The sequence below is a fragment of the Ambystoma mexicanum genome, chromosome 3p (assembly GCF_040938575.1).
Source record: "Ambystoma mexicanum isolate Mex_15411 chromosome 3p, UKY_AmexF1_1, whole genome shotgun sequence".
NCBI lineage: Eukaryota > Metazoa > Chordata > Amphibia > Caudata > Ambystomatidae > Ambystoma > Ambystoma mexicanum.
The window spans coordinates 547,089,598-547,106,820 of record NC_090925.1 but is presented as its reverse complement, the minus strand read 5'-3'; the positions used below and the strand labels follow the sequence as shown (position 1 = coordinate 547,106,820).

Here is a 17,223-nt window from a genome sequence, read left to right as displayed (position 1 = left end):
CTGCGGATGCGACCACTGCAGGAATTCCTCGACGCCCGTTGGATGCAAGCAACGGGCAACTTCGAAGACAGGATCTCACTCCACGAGACCTTCCGCCAAGCACTCCGTTGATAGGGCACCCGCGCGCATATAGCGGCGGGTATGGACTTCCAGACCCGGGCCTTTCAGGAAACCGTGACGACGGACGCCTCCCTGGAGGGATGAGGGCGCACTCCGGAGATCTCCACGCAAGGGGCCTTTGGCTCACGGAGGATGTCACTACACATCAATGTCCTGGAGCTCCGAGCCGTCTTCTGGGCCCTCAGGTCGTTCCTTCCGTCCCTCAAGGGCAAGGTGGTGAGGATCTTCACCGGCAACACCACCACGATGTTCTACATCCGGAAGCAGGGAGGCACCAGATCCCCAGCCCTATCCAAGGAAGCCCAGGATCTGTGGCACTGGGCCATCGACCAAGGGATGTTTTTGGCACCCTTCCACCTGGCAGGAGTAAAAAAAAAAAAACACCATCGCCGACTCACTCAGCAGGGAGCTGCGCTTGTGCCACGAGTGGGAACTGCATCAGGATCAAGTGGACCTCCTATTCCGACGATGGGGCAATCCCCAGATAAACCTATTCACGACGGCGGCGAACACCAAGTGCTGGAGGTTTGCCAGCAGGTTTCCCTAGCCGGGGAGCATGGGCGATGCCTTCTCATTCCCCTGGGACGGCCTGTTCCTTTATGCGTTCCCACCGTTGCCGTTGCTGCTGCGACTCATCAACCAACTCCGACGGTCCCGGTGCAGGATGATCCTCGTCGCACTGGCGTGGCCGAGGCAGATCTGGTTCCCGGACCTTGTCAGCGCCCCCCCCCCCCGGCAAGCTGCCGACGGACACGGATCTTCTCGCCAGGGAAGGAGGCGCCATCCTCAACCACGATCCGGGGTCGCTGAACTTGCAGGCCTGGCTCCTGCAGCATTAGAGTTTGGTACGATATTCCGTGGGACTGCAATGAGATGCTTGCAAAGGCCAGGGCCTCCTCGACCCTCGAGTGCTATTTACACAAGTGGAAGAGGTTCTCTGTCTGGTGCCGTGCACAGAAGATTAACCCTCTATGGATTACGGCCCCTCAAGTGCTGCCGTACCTACTGTCGCTGGCCAAGGCGGGGCTAGCTCATACCTCCATCAAGATCCATCTAGTGGCGATCTCCCGCTACACCAGGACTCCAGGACGATCTTCGCTGTGGTCTCATCGCCTGGTGAAGGAGTTTATGAAAGGACTGATCTGGTCATTCCCGCCGGTGAAGGCTCTGGCCCCGGCGTGGGAGCTCAACGTGGTGCTGAGCAGTCTCATAGCACCGCCATTCGAGCCGCTGCATTCAGCGCCGTTGAAGTTCGTATCGTGGAAGACAGCGTTTCTTGTGGCCATCACCTCCGCACGACGAGTGGGAGAGATCCAGGCCCTATCCTGTAAACCTCCATACCTGACTTTCCACGAGACAAGGGTAGTGCTGAGGACGCACCCCTCCTTCATGCCCAAGGTGCCGTTGGACTTCCATCTCAACAAGCCCTTGGTGTTACCTGTTTTCTTCCCGTCGCCTTCGTCACTGGCTGAGAGGACTTTGCACTTGCTGGGTGTAGCTAGAGCACTGAAGTTCTACGTGGGCCGCACAAAGAGTTTTTCGGATGACATCACAGCTGTTTTTGAACTTTGGACCTGTGAACCAAGGGAAGGCCCTCTTGAAGTCTTCCATTTCGAGATGGCTCTCCGGCTGAATCAGGCACTGTCATCGATTGGCAAACCGACCTTGACCCGGCCATCCGAGAGCCCATTCAACCAGAGCGATTCAACCATTCTCTATGAAGTTAAAATGTACCACTTCTAAGGACATGGAGGGAGGCACAAAACTCCCTACGGGGGTAGTGGTTCCTTTTCCAATGTTATGTTGCAAACATGTCATACAATTCTGAACCAGTCTTTCAGCATTTTTTCTAATGTGCGGATTCTGCCATATTGTGTTTAAATGCTGAATCATTTTCCTAGCACATACGTGAGTGGGACTGTGGGCCATGATGACCATCGCGGTTACATTGGAGTTGGGCAGCATCCATGTTTTACTTTGTCTACCCAGCAACCCTCTACATCCAATTCTCCTGGACCCTCAGCCCAAGCTTTGATTTCATCTGCAATTGCTTCTGCTTGCATCTCCTTAACTGTGGCAACCCCATTTTCTATCATACAGGGTACTTCCTCTGATTTCTCAATGAACATTTTCGTGTGCGGATCAGTTGCAGTTTGTTTCGCAATTTTGTCTGCAAATGCGTTCTCTTTTCCCACGTTACATGTTACTTTTTTATGCGCTGGGCATTTTATTATTAATCGCTTGGGACGCGCAAGTGCAGACAACAATCTTGATATCAAAGGACCATATTGAATCTTGGTTCCATGCAATGTCAGAAAACCCCTCTCAGCCCAGAGTCGACCAAAATTGTGTACTACCTCGAATGTATACTGGCTGTCAGTATATATGTTTACATTCAGGTTCTCAGAAATTTCACATGCTCTTGTCAATGCTATTATCGCTGCAGCCTGTGCTGGATTATATGGGATCCTTTTGCTCTCTATAATACTTCTTATTGTCGTGATGGCATATGCCGCAGTGGATGTGCCATCAGGTAATTTGAAACAGAAACCGTCACAAAACAGTTCTCCATCTGGCTCTTTCTGTGGTTTATCTGTTAGATCAATTCTTCCTTTCGTTTCTTGTTCAGTAACCACTATACAATCATGCGGTGGCGATTCTTTTTCACCCATTTCTCATTGGTAGAGGGCATTAACTCTACAGGATTCAAAGGGCAACATCTCGAAATTTGAAAATGCGGTGCAAATAATATCTCATATCTCGTCAGTCTAGCTGATGTAAGATTGTTAAGTCTGCGTTCTATTTAGAAGAACGTCTACTGTGTGAGGCACCATCAAAGTTAAGGCGTTACCCAAAACCTTTCCCTCGGTATGTTTTACTGATGCGGCAGCCGCAGCAACAGCTCGCAAACAGCGCGGCAAAGCGCATGCAACAGGATCCAGCGCGGAAGAAAAATAACCGCATGGTCTATTTCTCCCTCCTTGTTCCCGAGTCAAAACTGCCAAAGCACAACCATTCATTTTATGCACAAATAACTTAAATTCCTTATCATAATTTGGTGTGCCCAAAACTGGAGCCGAGCATAACGCAGCTTTGAGCCGATCAAATGCATCCTAACATTCCACGTTCCATGGCAACGGTAATGCAACATCCTTCTTTGTTAATGCCACCATCGGTTTCACCATCATAGCAAAGTTAGCAATCCACTGTCTAAAATATGAAGCCATGCCTATTATAGCTCTGACTTACTTTTGTGTTTTTGGCATAGGCAAACCAGAGATGCTCTCTATTCTTTCTGGTGTCAATCTCCTTCCCTCTTTCGAAAGTAGGTAGCCCAAATAGGCCACCTCCTTTCGACAATATTGAAACTTTTTTAGTGAAGCTTTATGTCCATGCGCTGCCAAATGTGTCAACAACTTAGCGGTACTCTCTTTACAAATATCCTCGGTGTCACCAGCAATCAATAAGTCATCAATGTATTGCAACAGTACACAACCTTCTGGTAACTCTAGCATGTCTAACTGTTCTTTTAATGCTATGCTATAAATATGCAGGCTCGCAGTGTAACCTTGTGGAATTTGTGTAAATGTGAAAGAATGTCCTCCTAGTGTGAAAGCAAATAAATATCTTCTGTCTGGATGTACTGGAATGCTAAAAAATGCATTCTTCAAATCTATGACACTAAAATGTGACGCAGATGCAGGTATCATAGTTAAAATGGTAGTGATATCTGGGACCAATGGGATTTGGGGATCAACTACCTTATTCTATCCGCGCAAATCAATTATAAAACAATATGGTATTTCATTCCCTCCTTTCTTGTAAACTGGAAGAATTGGACTATTGCAAGTGCTACCAGTAATTTCTTCAATTACCTTCCTTTTAATTAAATCTGAAACAATTAATTGCAACGCTTTTTCACCTTCCACCGATATTTTATACTGTGGAATACCTGGCAAAGCAACTCCCTCTTTCAAAACAATCTTCACTGGCTCCATTTTCAAACAACCAACATCATTGTCATTCATTGCCCAAATACAAGTTGGCACACTACTTAACTCAGTTGGTAATGGTTTAGACAAATATTGTGACACTGGTATTTTTTGTGGTGCTATTGTCAAATTGTCATGATGCCTACCTCCAAGGTGCCAGACAAGACCCAGCTACCCCCAGAGGCAGACATCATGTCTTCAAGGGAAGTCACAACAGCCTCAAGTAGGGGCTCTTTGGACTCAGTCCTGGCGCCTTTGGCGCCAGGCTCATATCGGGCCACAGTCCTGGCGCCATAGGCGCCAGGCTCATAAAAGGGGACTTTGTGTTAAAGGTGCTTAGTGTTAACTTACCTGATGCAGACCATGCTGCAACATCCAGGCCTTCTGAGGCCTGAATGGGACTACTTTTTCTTTGGAACTACTTAACCACACGGGTGTGGTCAGGGGAGGAATATATACCTGAGAGGAAGGATACATACCTGGAACTACTTTGAAGGCTATTTAAGCCACGCCCAAGCAGCAACTCACGCTTCGCGTTGTTCTGCATCTAGCAGCTGGACGCACACTGTGTTTGCTCCTGCATTCTGTCTTCTGCCACTCCTGCCAGCATCCTGGAACACCTGCAAAGAGAGAAGAGAAGAGAAAAGGGTAAAGAAGAGTCCTTACCTGCTAAATCCGCATTCCGGAGACATCTCGCCGACGGTCCTGAAAAGGAAGACATCCATTTAAAAGCACATTGCATCGATCGCTGCAGCGCTGCATCTCACTCACCTGTACAAGGTGCCACCACGTTCTACGGCGACATCTGGACTCGCAGCCACATCACCGCGCCTAGGGAGAAAAAGACAAGAATAAAGGTGAGAGGGGAAAGAAAACAAGGAAACCTTAATTTCCATTACAAAGCTTACCTGTTGGGTTATTCCAACTTCATTTCGGGTCGGTGCCACATCCTGGCATTTCCGGACCCCGACCCCTAAGGGGAAAAAGAGACATCAGCATTAGTGGGCGCATGAAAAGACGTTACCCAACGCCCATTAAAGACTTACCTGATTTCTTCTGGATTGATCTTTGTTTCGGGTCGGTGCCGCATCCAGGCATTTCCGGACCCCGGCCCCTATGGGGAAAAAAGACATCAACGTTAGTGAGCTCATTGATACAAGGATACTGAGAGAACTCTCATCAAGCTCACCAGAGTCTCATTCTTCGGTTTCACAGCTCTTCTCGGAATAGTTTCCGCACCTGAAAAAGAGACAACGAACAATTATTATTGCAGAATCATACTCATTAACAGAATCCTTACGGTACTATACCGGGCAAACAAAACTTGAACCCCCTACAATCAAAATCCCAGTGAAGTAACTGGATACAACGCGCCCCTGCATGAAAAGCAGGATGGAGAGCTCAACCTTTCAAACCCTAAGGTGAGACTTCACGTGGGGGTCGCAGGAGGGTTTCGTAGAGGGGTGAGAAGGGAGCGGGAGGCTTATATTTTCTCCCGCAGATTTTTAATACTCCCTTTTCACATACAGAAAGATATTCCTGCGAGCCAGACAAGCCAGATTCGAAGGTCCGGTCCAGTCCATCTTCCGGGTCCTGCGCTTCACCATAGAAGAAGCAACAACACTCCAAACCAGACCTGCGCCTCCGTGGGAGTCAGGTGAGCGTAACACAAATATACTCCATCAGGGGAACAATTAATAACCGCACTGCATTTTTTCAACAAATTTAAGCCTAATAAATTCTCGCCGCAATTGTGTCAAAAGAAATGGGCAAGATTCAGTGAATGGACCTAATGTTATAGGTTCTGACTGTGACACTGGACTTATTACTGGCGTACCCGCGAATCCTACTGAAACATTCTTTTGCCCTGACAGTGGTATTTCTGGAACCAAGTGATGGTCTATTGAGCACTTTTGCGCACCCATGTCCACGAGAAAAGTGTGCTCTCTTTTTCCAACTCTCATCTCTACGCAGGGCCCTTTCTGATCAACGGGAATAGATACTGGTTCCGACCTCTGTCTTGGGCTGTCCTAGTTGAATAATACATCATCAGATGTAAAGTCGCCAGAGTAGTATGAATTGGCCTGAGTATCAAAAACTTTTCCTTCTCTTGCACTTTTTTGCTGTTGCTAATTTTGGGTCTGGTTTGGGTTGTTATTTCCCTGATGATTCTGATTTTGCGACATTCTCGCGTTCCTATTTTGTCCTTGTATTCCCGGGCGACCTCTATTCTGTCTCCTCTGGGCATTTCCATTTCTATTTTGCAAATGTGGGCACTGTGCTCGCCAATCACCTTCTTCTCTACAGTATGCACATTGATTTAGTCCAGTGGACCTCCGTGCATGTTGGAAAAATTCGCTCTTGTCTGTGCATTTCCCCCGCCTCTGTTATTGTTCGCTACCTGCTGCATTAACACTCTTGTTTTTAAATTTACTCTATCCCTAGTTTCTTTTTCTGTATTTACTCTATTCTCATAATATTGTGCCATGTGTAATACCTCTCTCTGTGATTTAGCCTGCCATGCACTCTCGGATGTCATTATTACATTTTGAATTTTCGGTAACAACCCTCACATATTTGTCAACAAATAATCTCTTCCCTGGTTCAGTGCTCAAATCTTGGCCACTATAGTCAGCAAATACTTCTTCAAATCTATTAAAATAGTCAGTAGCCAGCTCATCCTTACCTTGCACACATGCCGTTAATCTATCCCAGACAATTCTTTTTTTGCACACATGCCGTTAATCTATCCCAGACAATTCTTTTTTCAGGTACTAGTATTTTAAATTTCTGAACTATGCGTGCTGGTAACACTAATAAAACCAGCGATGATTTTTCCCCAGCTTTTCTGTCTGTATCCTCTTTAATCAAATGTTCCCATGTCCCCCCCCAAAATATCAGTATCATCCACATTCCTAATTTATTTCCATATATCTATTGGGAGAATTACAGGAAATAATAGGTCAATATCACTCATTGTGAAAATAGACGATTTCAAATATGACTCAATCTCTTTATAAAATCCCGCCGGATTCTTTCTTAGATCAGGGATTGTTTGCTTTATATTATTCACCTCTTTTCTGGAAAAAGGGACATGCACGAATTGTGCTGTATAATGGGCTTCTATTACCTGCAGTGGATTTCCGTCTGCGGCAGCAATCTCTACTTTTGGCACAAAGGTGGGAGGCACCTCTCTCATGGATAATATCAAGCTAGGCCTTTCCTCATTGCTCCGTTTATTAAGCACTATAGCTAAATCGAGGGAGAGGGCAGACTTTCCAGTTTCTGGTGAAAACGCTCTTTTGTATATTGTCATTAAATCAGGGGGGCAACAATGGTTTTTGTTAAAACATTAATCTTGCAAGTACTCAACCCTTACCTGCGATGCCTTTCTCTGCATCTCTACTGTATACTGATCAAACATATAATGTACCTCCATTGGGGAAATGGTAGCATCCGTAATCCATCTAATCGCTTCTCTCGTACATATCTTCATCTCTTCACTAACATGTTTTAACGGCGGAAAAAAACGCTGCTCGACATATGGTATTCCCTGTTCGTTCCCTCTTTTTACCTCTACATGCAATTCATCAAGCTCATTTTTAAACTCAAATAGCCGGTCTATGTGCTCTTTTATTTCTGCCGCACTTTCCCTCATATGCGAAAAAGCATTCAGATCCCGCAACTTCTGCGGTGCGAGCATACCGGTCAATTTCTTCCAGCTATCTATAAGATATTCCCCCATGCATTCCAACAATACCTGTTGTTCTCCAAGTTTCTTATAGTCATACATTGCACTCAGTGTGGATCCTTCGTCATTGCCATTAATATACGTTTCTGCCCATTCCTTCAATTCTTCTTTTCTCTCCCTGCTAACCGTACTACGGGTTACTCTAGTGCTTCCTCTTTGTACAGGCCCTGCCTCCCTGGAACTGCCTTCTTCTGCAGCTGCTAATTCCTGCTCTGTCGGAGGTGGAGGGAATGGTGTTACGTGCACAGGGGGAGATGGGGCAGTTGGGACAACAGGAATGGGGGGTGGCAACTGAGGTGGAGCAATGTGTATTGGTGCAGTAATGTCAATATTACTTTGAGGACGCTCCTTTCTTTGTTCATTCAGAATTTTATTTATTAGCTCATCCGATGCATGCTACTCTTGTTGTGGATATATTTTTTGTATGCCTAATTGAAAACTCCTATCCCCTCTCCTGATACCTTAGGACACTTTAAGCTCTTCTAGTTCCTGTGCCTTGTCTGTGTTTGATTTGTGTCTCTGCATGTCTCTCCCTACTTTTGAGACAGAGATTAGCTTCCTTCCTCCAGTCTCTTATGACGTCAAAGGTCGCAGGGCGTGCTTTCTTGCGCAGCATTACTGATTCTAAGTAATCTATACGGCCCATCTCAAAAGTACCATCTTTCGGCCACTGCAAATCTACTTCATGTCTTGTCTGCCTACGCCAACTTTCATTAAACGTTATCGCCCCTAACCCATACATTTCAAACGCTGGCGACCCTATGGGTGGCGCAGCCTCCCCAGTTTCCAAAGATTGTCTACCGCAGTGGAAAAATCCCACTAGACAGGAAGACAATTTCCCAGGCATATTGGTCTTATTCGTACATTACCCTGGGCGTTTGATCTTGCAAGAGCAACTCTCAACCAATATCAGGGCTGTTAAGAATCGGGGCACGACTCACCTGATCAATCAGTTCGTCACTCAAAACGCAATTCGTCCATATACAGACGCAACCAAGAATCGTCGTGACTGCGTATCTGGCTCAATCTGCCTCATTTCGGGACCCTCGCCTCGATGCTCTCTGGCCGCTGCTCGTCGATCAGGGATCAGCTGTGTGCAGATCTGCAAAGGAGTCTCTCCACTTTTACAGGGGCGCCCCGAACACCTTTCGATCCCGGCTCGACGGCCTCGTCCTCAATTCGTTTTCGCCTTCTTCAAATTCAACGTATACGATGGAGCAAAAGGGGGAGGGTCCCTATTCGGGCGCCATTTTTTGCAAGCCCCAAAAGACCCTCGCGTATGGAAACAAAACACAATCACCTTACATCAAGTGATACGACAGACACGAGGTTCGATTTCCAAGTACTAGGGTTTATTGCAAAGCAAATATTCTCAGTCGGCCGACTGGGTCTAACGTCTCGCAACGTGTGTCACCCAGACCTCGTGAGACGCAAGAGAGCAAACATTCTACAACAGTATCATATATATGAAACGACAATCATATAATCTCTTTGTGACACCTCAAAAACCGCCCATAATGTATCTTCCTGAGCTATGGTTCGGTGATTGACAATGATCACAATGATGACGATGATGACACATTATGACACGTTCCTTACCCAATCTATAATATGCATTCCAACAATAGTTGCAATTTGCAGTATGCAGACATTGTTCTTTGTTATGAAGAACACAAAGCATTTGTTCAGCGAGGATACTGTGTTCGTAGGAGAGACGCATTCCAAAGCATGTTATCTACTAGTTTCAGCGAGACCGGCCGGCACCTGGCCGCTGATTAAATGCCTCGCTGCTCGCCTTCAAGCACTTGTGAGGGAGGATAACAATGTATTTCTGTACTGTTTGGCGTTTCTGTCTGGGCCTGTCTCTCAACCTCTAAACCGTGGCCTCGCTCCATGCATGCGGTTTATGAAATGAAATACATTTTGCAAAGCGTTCAACAGAAGGGAAAAGAAAGCAAATGGCGGATGTTACAGCACAAAATGGACGCCCTATGGTTCTGCTGACGGTTCTCTATTGGCGATGTAGAGCATATGATACACTTGGTTTTTGGCCAACATAATATACCTTCTATATTTTAGTAGGGTAGTTTGTGGACTCACATCTCGTGCAGCCCTCTCTAGGGTCAGATGCCCCTTCCTAGGAGCAGATAACTGCCCCCCAGAGAGGGCTGCATGACATGGCCCCCAATCCATTTTGGATGGGGGGGGGGGAAGGGACCCCCCCTTTCAATAAAAACAATTCCCTGGTGGTCTAGCACTACCCCCCCAAGCCATCCGTGAATCTTTTAAATTTCCTTTGTTCCTTTGGGCCCATTCCCTGGGGGTGTGGAGGGGCCCTAATCTGCAGGCCCCATCCTTTTGGGCGGCCTGCCCACACTTTCCTGGTGCCCCCCCACAATTGGATGGGGGGCAACCTCATGTACACCTGCCTGGGGGCAGAAATCTGCCTCCAGGGAGAGCTACAAGGGGTGCCCCCTTTCCACCACCCTTTCATGTACCAAAAAAATCCCTGGTGGCTAGTGACCCCCACCCCGAACCCGTTTCAATCGTTTTTTTTTTCTTTGTTTTTTCAAATATGCACTCCCCTGGGGCAGATGATCACCCATCTATCTGCCCCTAGGGGTCTCCATACCTGAGGCCCCATGCTTTGGTGCCTCGGGGGGCAGAGGGTGGGGTGCTTACCTAGTAAGCAGCCCCCTCCCCCCCGTATTACCAAATCCCTAGTGGTCCAGTGGCATTACTGGCCATGGATTGAGCGCTCTGCGCCCGATCCGCGGCCAGCAATGCTTACACAAAAGGTGTTGTTGGAAAGGGGAGAATCTTCCCTTTCCAGCGACACCTCCCTCGATCTCCGGCTTGAAATACAGCTGGAGATCGAGGGAAAGGGAGAAGGGCGCTTACCTTCCCTCTTCACCGCGGCAGCTGAAAATGGCTGCCGCAGTGAAACTGAAGGTAATCCAGCCCCCGGGCAATGAGGAGGGACTTCCCCCTCACATTGCCCGGGGTTTGGCTTAGTTTTGTGTGATTCCCTGCTTTGCAGGGATCACACAAAACAAAGTGACAAAAAGGACAAGGTATTTCGTCCTTGGCAACAAGGAGGTATTCCCAAGGACGAGATATCTCGCCCTTGGCACTTAAGGGGGTTAACTACCCCTTCTTGTGTGAACGACAGTTCCCAAGAATAGTAAAGTGAAATTGACTTTGCTTCCCTTTTCCCTTAGTAGGTCCAGCACACACCATCTTATGTGGGGTGCTGGGGGGGTTACCTAGTAGCCCCTTATCCTACTTTCTCATGTAACATTTTTGTTACCCTCCCTACTTTAACAGACTGGTGGCAGTGGTTTACTTTTTCCGGTCATTGTGCTTTTCTACTGCAGGCTGAACACTCAGCTGTAGTACAGCACGCATGAGTGACCATTTTGTCAAAATGGCCTCGATCTTGCCATTTTCCGTTTGCAAGGTCTTTCTTGGGGCTTACTGTGTGCGTTGAGACAGATTTGAGCCCTTAGTTTGTCTTGCCTTTGGCGGGCCTCAGCGGGTCTTCCCAGTCGAAATGAAAACGAGGTCAGCACAGCTGCAGACCTTGATCCGGCACGTTGCGGTCCAGGAGGGTGCTGCTGGTGTCTCTTCACATCTTTGTCGTATGTTGTCCTCCAGTGGTCGACTCTGCCTCTAGTCCCAAAAACCTCGGCTTTTAAGCAAGTTCCTGTTCATTCACAGCCCTAGGGCTGTCAATCACCCAGCAGGGTAGATGTCCTCCCGGACAACAAGCCTGCCATTCAGAACTGGTTTCACTTGGGCACACCTAGAGACAAAGGACAGGGAAGCTTAGAGACCCTCCCTCCCTTCCTGCCTTTCCAGACACACTGGAACCTGGGCATGCTTCACAGCTGAAGCCCGCCAAAGACAAAATGCACAAAGGACTCAAACCTGGTTCAAACAGTAAAAGCCCAGAAGGAACTAACTGACGGGAAAAGGCGAAAGAAGAAGATGGGGGTCTTTTTGGAAACATTGTCACCCTTGGGTGCTGTACTGCAGCTGAGAAATCTGGCTGCAGATACATAGCACAAAGGTTGTATAAAAAAGACACCTCTGCCACCAGCCGTTCAAGTAAGTGTAACAAAAAGTGGGATACAGTGTTACTATGTGACCCCCCAGCACTCCACATAGGGTGGTGTATGCTGGACCCACAAAAGAGAAGGTAAGTAAGACTGAAATCATATTACTACTCTTGGGAACAGTAGTTCACCCAAGAGAATGTATTTCAACATTAACAGAAGTCCAAGGAACTTCAGTGGCACTGCACGCAAGGTGCTGTCACCATGCAAAAAGCAGATGCCTATGGTGTTTACCAGACTCCATTAAACAGTAAGAAACCAAAATTCCTAGTCAGAAGAACACATGAGGGAGTGGGGGAAAAGTCCCACTCACTCAGGAGTCAAATTTAAAAAGCCTGAAGTCCAGTAAAAGAGCTGGGGGTCTCTAAGGTTAAAGGGAATTGGCACAGAAATTAAAATTCTCCTTAATGCTAGTCTATGCATAGCATGTGATTCTAAGCAGATTCACAAGCATCAGAAGACGGGGAGGTAGGATAGCTCGGGGGCAACGAGTTTGTCTTGGAAGCAAGAACATGCGGCGCAACACAGGTTTGAATCCTGGTCCCACACTTAGAAACCACTTGCGCGTTCTAAATAAAAAATAAAATGACATTACTCACTGTAATCATATTTCTAGTTCTTGTTTCTGCTTAGATTTACATGTGCCCACATCCTTCCTCCCCTCTTGGAGTTAGAAGGAACATAGACATCTTACAACTTTATATATTAGCATTTATAGAGCGTGCATCAGCCTCTAGGCATCGTGGCGCTGTTTCTTCTGTACTCACTCACGCATTCTGTAAGGCTCCCTCACGGCAGAACAAAAATAACTGGTGGGACCTTAACACATGAATGATTTTTGGGTACACTACACCTCACGTAGGGATAGTGTTAGTCACGCCCATGTTGACGTCCCTTTTCGATCTTCAAAAGAAAGATGCAATACACCGGGAATAGCACTAGATGTCAGACTATATGCACAGTATGTGAATTTAAGCAGATGCAAGCACCAGAAATAAGATTACGGAGAGTAATGTATGTCTTCTACTGGTTAAGTTGCACCATTGACTGTTGGAGCTAAAGTAACTGGGTGGCAGTAGCTGGTCAGTCTTTCTCCTGTTGCTACTTCTATCCTTGTGAGGTTGGATATCTAGAATTTGTCCTGATGCACAGATTTTAGGAGGCCACCTACTTATAATGAATAGGTAGCGCTGAGAGGTTAGCCAAAACCCAGTCATGATGGTGTGTAGAGCGGTCAAGGCTTAGTTCCAGGAGAGTATGAGTGGGGTCAGGGGCAGTCGATGTGTCCACACAGTATGGCACACAATTAAATGTAGACAGTCCATCATTAAAAATAGTCTTTTATTTTAGGCCTTTTGAACATGCTGTCCGATGAATCGAGCAAGTAGTATTACACAACACAATATAATGGAAATGTATACAATCACCAATAGGTTTACTTAATAAACATCAGATAATTTAATCGACCAACACGGGTAAGTAAGTTGGATGCAATAAATGAAGCGAACCAAAATACACACACAGACACACAACCCCCCTACCCCCCTCTTTCTGGGTTTGTGCATGACCTTATAAGTATTTTCCTGACGAGAGTGCAGCAAGAAGGACAAAACACAAATCTTCTGGCACAGCCATTTTAGGGCACCAGACGCTTTTCGTAGCCATATGCGGTAAATGCAAATGTGCACACAAAAAAGAAAAGAAAAAAGAATGCAAAAAACAGTAATAATTTAACTGATGCCACCAGTTTGTCTTTAGGCACATATAAAAGTAACCAAAAATCCTCTGTGTAAAAGCTTAGGTAATACGAAAGTATCCCCCATGCACTGTGTTGTAAGAAACTGTGTGCAATGTTAAAAATACAAGAATTTAAAAAAAGGAAACCAAATTTCACAGTACTGATAGACTGAAGGACTGATCAGTTTCACCATAACGTGATGAAGTGAAGCTGAAAACAGAGCAAACGGATGGGGCTCTATAGTGAACTATGGGGTGAATGTTGCAAAAAGAACATCTTTCCTAATAATCTGGTATTCTTTATTAAAGTGATTCAGCTAGTGGTACCTGTGGCTCCAGCATACTTCTTGAAGGTTGGAGTGCAGTACGTTGTGAGTCCTAAATGCTTTTACTTGTACCCTAGTGTCGAAGGTACAAAGTGAAGATCATGAAGGATGTTATGAGCCCATGTGGGAATAACTAGGCACCTGAAGGATTTTCAAACATGTTGGATTATTTTACATTGATTTAAGTACTGGTACTATTCATTAACTGTTAATGGAAACACAGACCTCTAAGCTATGTTAACCTTTGCACTTCTTTCAGAGTAAACCAGAGGTAGCATTCCTAGTTGCCAGTTGTGTTTGGCCAGTAGAGAAGTAATTCAATCTGTAGAAGAAAATCACAGCTAAGAGAAAAAGGTTTTGGCACTCTTTTTACTATGTTGCTCCTTGTTTGATATTTCAATATCCTCAATATGACACTAGTGTAAATGGTGGTTTTCTTTGCAGACAGTGTAACCCCCACAGTTGAACTTAATGCACTTTGCATGAAGCTTGGAAAGAAACCATTATATAAACCTGTTGATCCATATACAGGGATGAGATCCACCTACAACTACAATATGAGAGGTGGTGCTTATCCTCCACGGTATGTACATTCTAAACATTAAACAGGGATGCAAGCAAGATGTTTAAATCGTAGTGTGCACGTTCCAAATGTGTTTTTAAAACAGAAGTTGTGTTGAATATATATAATCATATCACTGTAATGTGCTGTTAAAAAGGTGAGTTCTATGTTCTCTAGACGAAAGTTGGAAGATGCTTATTTTGCATAACTGGAAATGTATGTCTGGGGAACACAACAGTTTGTTTTTTCTTTCAAATCTACCTTATTACTTCTACCTTAATCTACCATATGTTTGTTACTACATGCTATTCCTATATTGTCCTGGTTATTTTCTCTTTCCTAAATGGCTTTCTCACTGGCCTCATTAGATATCCAAATACCGACCATATCCCTGAGAGTATCATAAACTGCTCCAGTTTAGGGTGCCACAAGATGGCCCTATTTGAATGATTGTGGAGTACAGTCTGCTCAACCTTCAGGCTATCCTAACAAGAAAACAAGGCTACAGAGGTTTTTCTGAAGGCCTCTTGTGAAGGCTTCGAGAGGACAAAACCAGTAATGTGTGCACAGGGTGTCCACCAAGTTTGTCAAGTCTATTAGTGATATTATGACCGTGTTAGGTAAGATTTTCACAGATCTGGTAAATCTTCCTGACCTGAGTCAACCCCAGAACCTTTTGCTTTATTAGTAGGATATTTTTCCTTAATACCTCATTGCGTGGGGACCTTTTTCCACACTCTCAGAATCTTTAACTCTTTTTATGGGTGTCATTTTTTTGACTCTCCAGTGTCTTTTAAAAGTTATCCTCTTAAACAACTTATTGGCAATAAGTGCCTGTTGTTGCTGGTTCAAATGGATTGTCCTCCAACGTATCCCACATCTTTGACATGTAATGTCCACAGCTGTGTACTTGGGAAACTTTTTTGGCAGAGGGCACACTGCGTCGATGGCGTCGTGTCGATGTCCCTTGAAGGCCTCCGTCAAGGCGAAGTCACTGAATGTTATAAATAGGACGCACGGCGTCCGTAGCCTCAGTTTCGTTTTTTTCCACAAACGTGTTTGCTTCGGAGACTCGGCGCGCCTCGTGCATTGCTCGTGAATGTCTTCTTCGACCCCTCCGACTCCGCGGTCTGGCTTCAAGAATTACCAGGACTGCAAGTCTAAGATGTTGATTACCTAACCTGCATCGCATTTGTTTGTGGTGCCTAGGCGAGTCATGACACAGACTGTTCCAAATGCCAGTTGCTGACTGCTAAGGCCTTGCAGGAGCATAAGGGGGAAGTTCCAGGTAGATGGGGGTTCTAAACCTGGTAAGTCCCGTAAAACTTCTAAGGGGATGTCCACCGACGATTCGAGGGGCGACTCTTCGTGCCGGAAGGAGTCCCAGGGATCTCGGTCCCGGAGTGGTTCCTGTCATGCGTCGTCCTCGTCTCGGCATTCCAGGAAGCGCTGTCACCGGTTGCTTTCCCCGTCCTCCTCGGAGGATGGAGCCGCGAGGAAAGTGGCTTGTCCAACTAAGTCCTCAAACTCCGGAGGAATGGGCTGCCTTCAGGAAGCAGATGCTGGTGATTTTATCCCAGGGCACAGTTCTGTCCGTGCCTTCGGAAGAAGATGGCAAAGAACGGTCTCTATCCGTGGCTCGTGCGCCTTTGGGCTCGGGTCCTCGGCGCAATTCTCATTGAGAACCTTCGATGTCCCATTCGGACAAGGCTCAGGATGGTAGCAAGAGACGTGCTTCCAGGTCTCGATCCTCGTCCCCAGCGAGACCGCAGATGCCTGGTAAGAACTAGAGGTCGGCGTCAACTCCGTCGGCGCCGTGTCCGTCGGATACGGACATCGAAGCTTTGCCTTCGCACCAGCCCTTGGCGCCGTTGTCGACCACAAAACCATTGGCGCCCTCGTCGCCTTCAGGGCCTTTTAGCCGGAATTTGCCGATGGAGGTCCCTGGTACTGTGGATCCTCCAAGGAAGGCTACTTCCAAGTCTGTGAGGCCTGTTAAGGATTCCAGACCCTCTTCTGTCCCGAGGCAGGAGTTTTTTCTCCCTCTGGATGACATCAATGAGGATAGGTCAGATTTAGATTTTGACCCTCTTGAGCCTGATGTGGCTCCTGTGTTTTCCGGGGACAGTCAATTGGAAGAATTAAGGCAATCTCTTCATTATGCCAGTGGCTTGGACACTTCTCTTGAGGTGGAGTTTGGCAGGCCTGAGCCCGGGGCTCATGCTGAGATGTCCTACAGGAGACTGATGGCTATGGTCACTCAGTATCTTGGTTGGTCCAGTCCTCCTGAAGCTTTTATTCAGGATGACTTAACGGATATTTTGGATCAAGGTCCGTCCTCTGACCAGGTGTTACCTTTTTCATTTGACCTTGCAAAAAAGGGTGGCAGCTGCTTGGCAGGTGCCGGAATCTCTTCTGGCAGTTAACAAATCGTTAACTAAAAATTACTGCCCTTCCAGTAGCGACCCCAGCTACCTATCCACTCATACCACTCCCAAGAGTTTGGTGGTTCAGGCGGCTACGGCCACCTTGAGGCAGACGGCGTACCCTACCATCCCTCCTGATTGGGACGACAAACGCTTCGATGGTTGAGCACTCAAGGTGTTTTCTGCGGGGC

General features: G+C 46.5%; 1 protein-coding gene across 2 annotated transcripts in view; it reads left to right on the top strand.

Annotated features, from left to right (window-relative positions):
• Positions 1-17,223, top strand: part of STAU1 (staufen double-stranded RNA binding protein 1) — a 1,155,286-nt gene that overhangs the window by 280,084 nt on the left and 857,979 nt on the right. For both annotated transcript variants that reach the window (XM_069651277.1, XM_069651276.1), the window contains one exon: positions 14,489-14,627. In XM_069651277.1, coding sequence (XP_069507378.1) covers positions 14,489-14,627 — 139 coding nt within the window. The remainder of the gene's footprint in view (positions 1-14,488; positions 14,628-17,223) is intronic.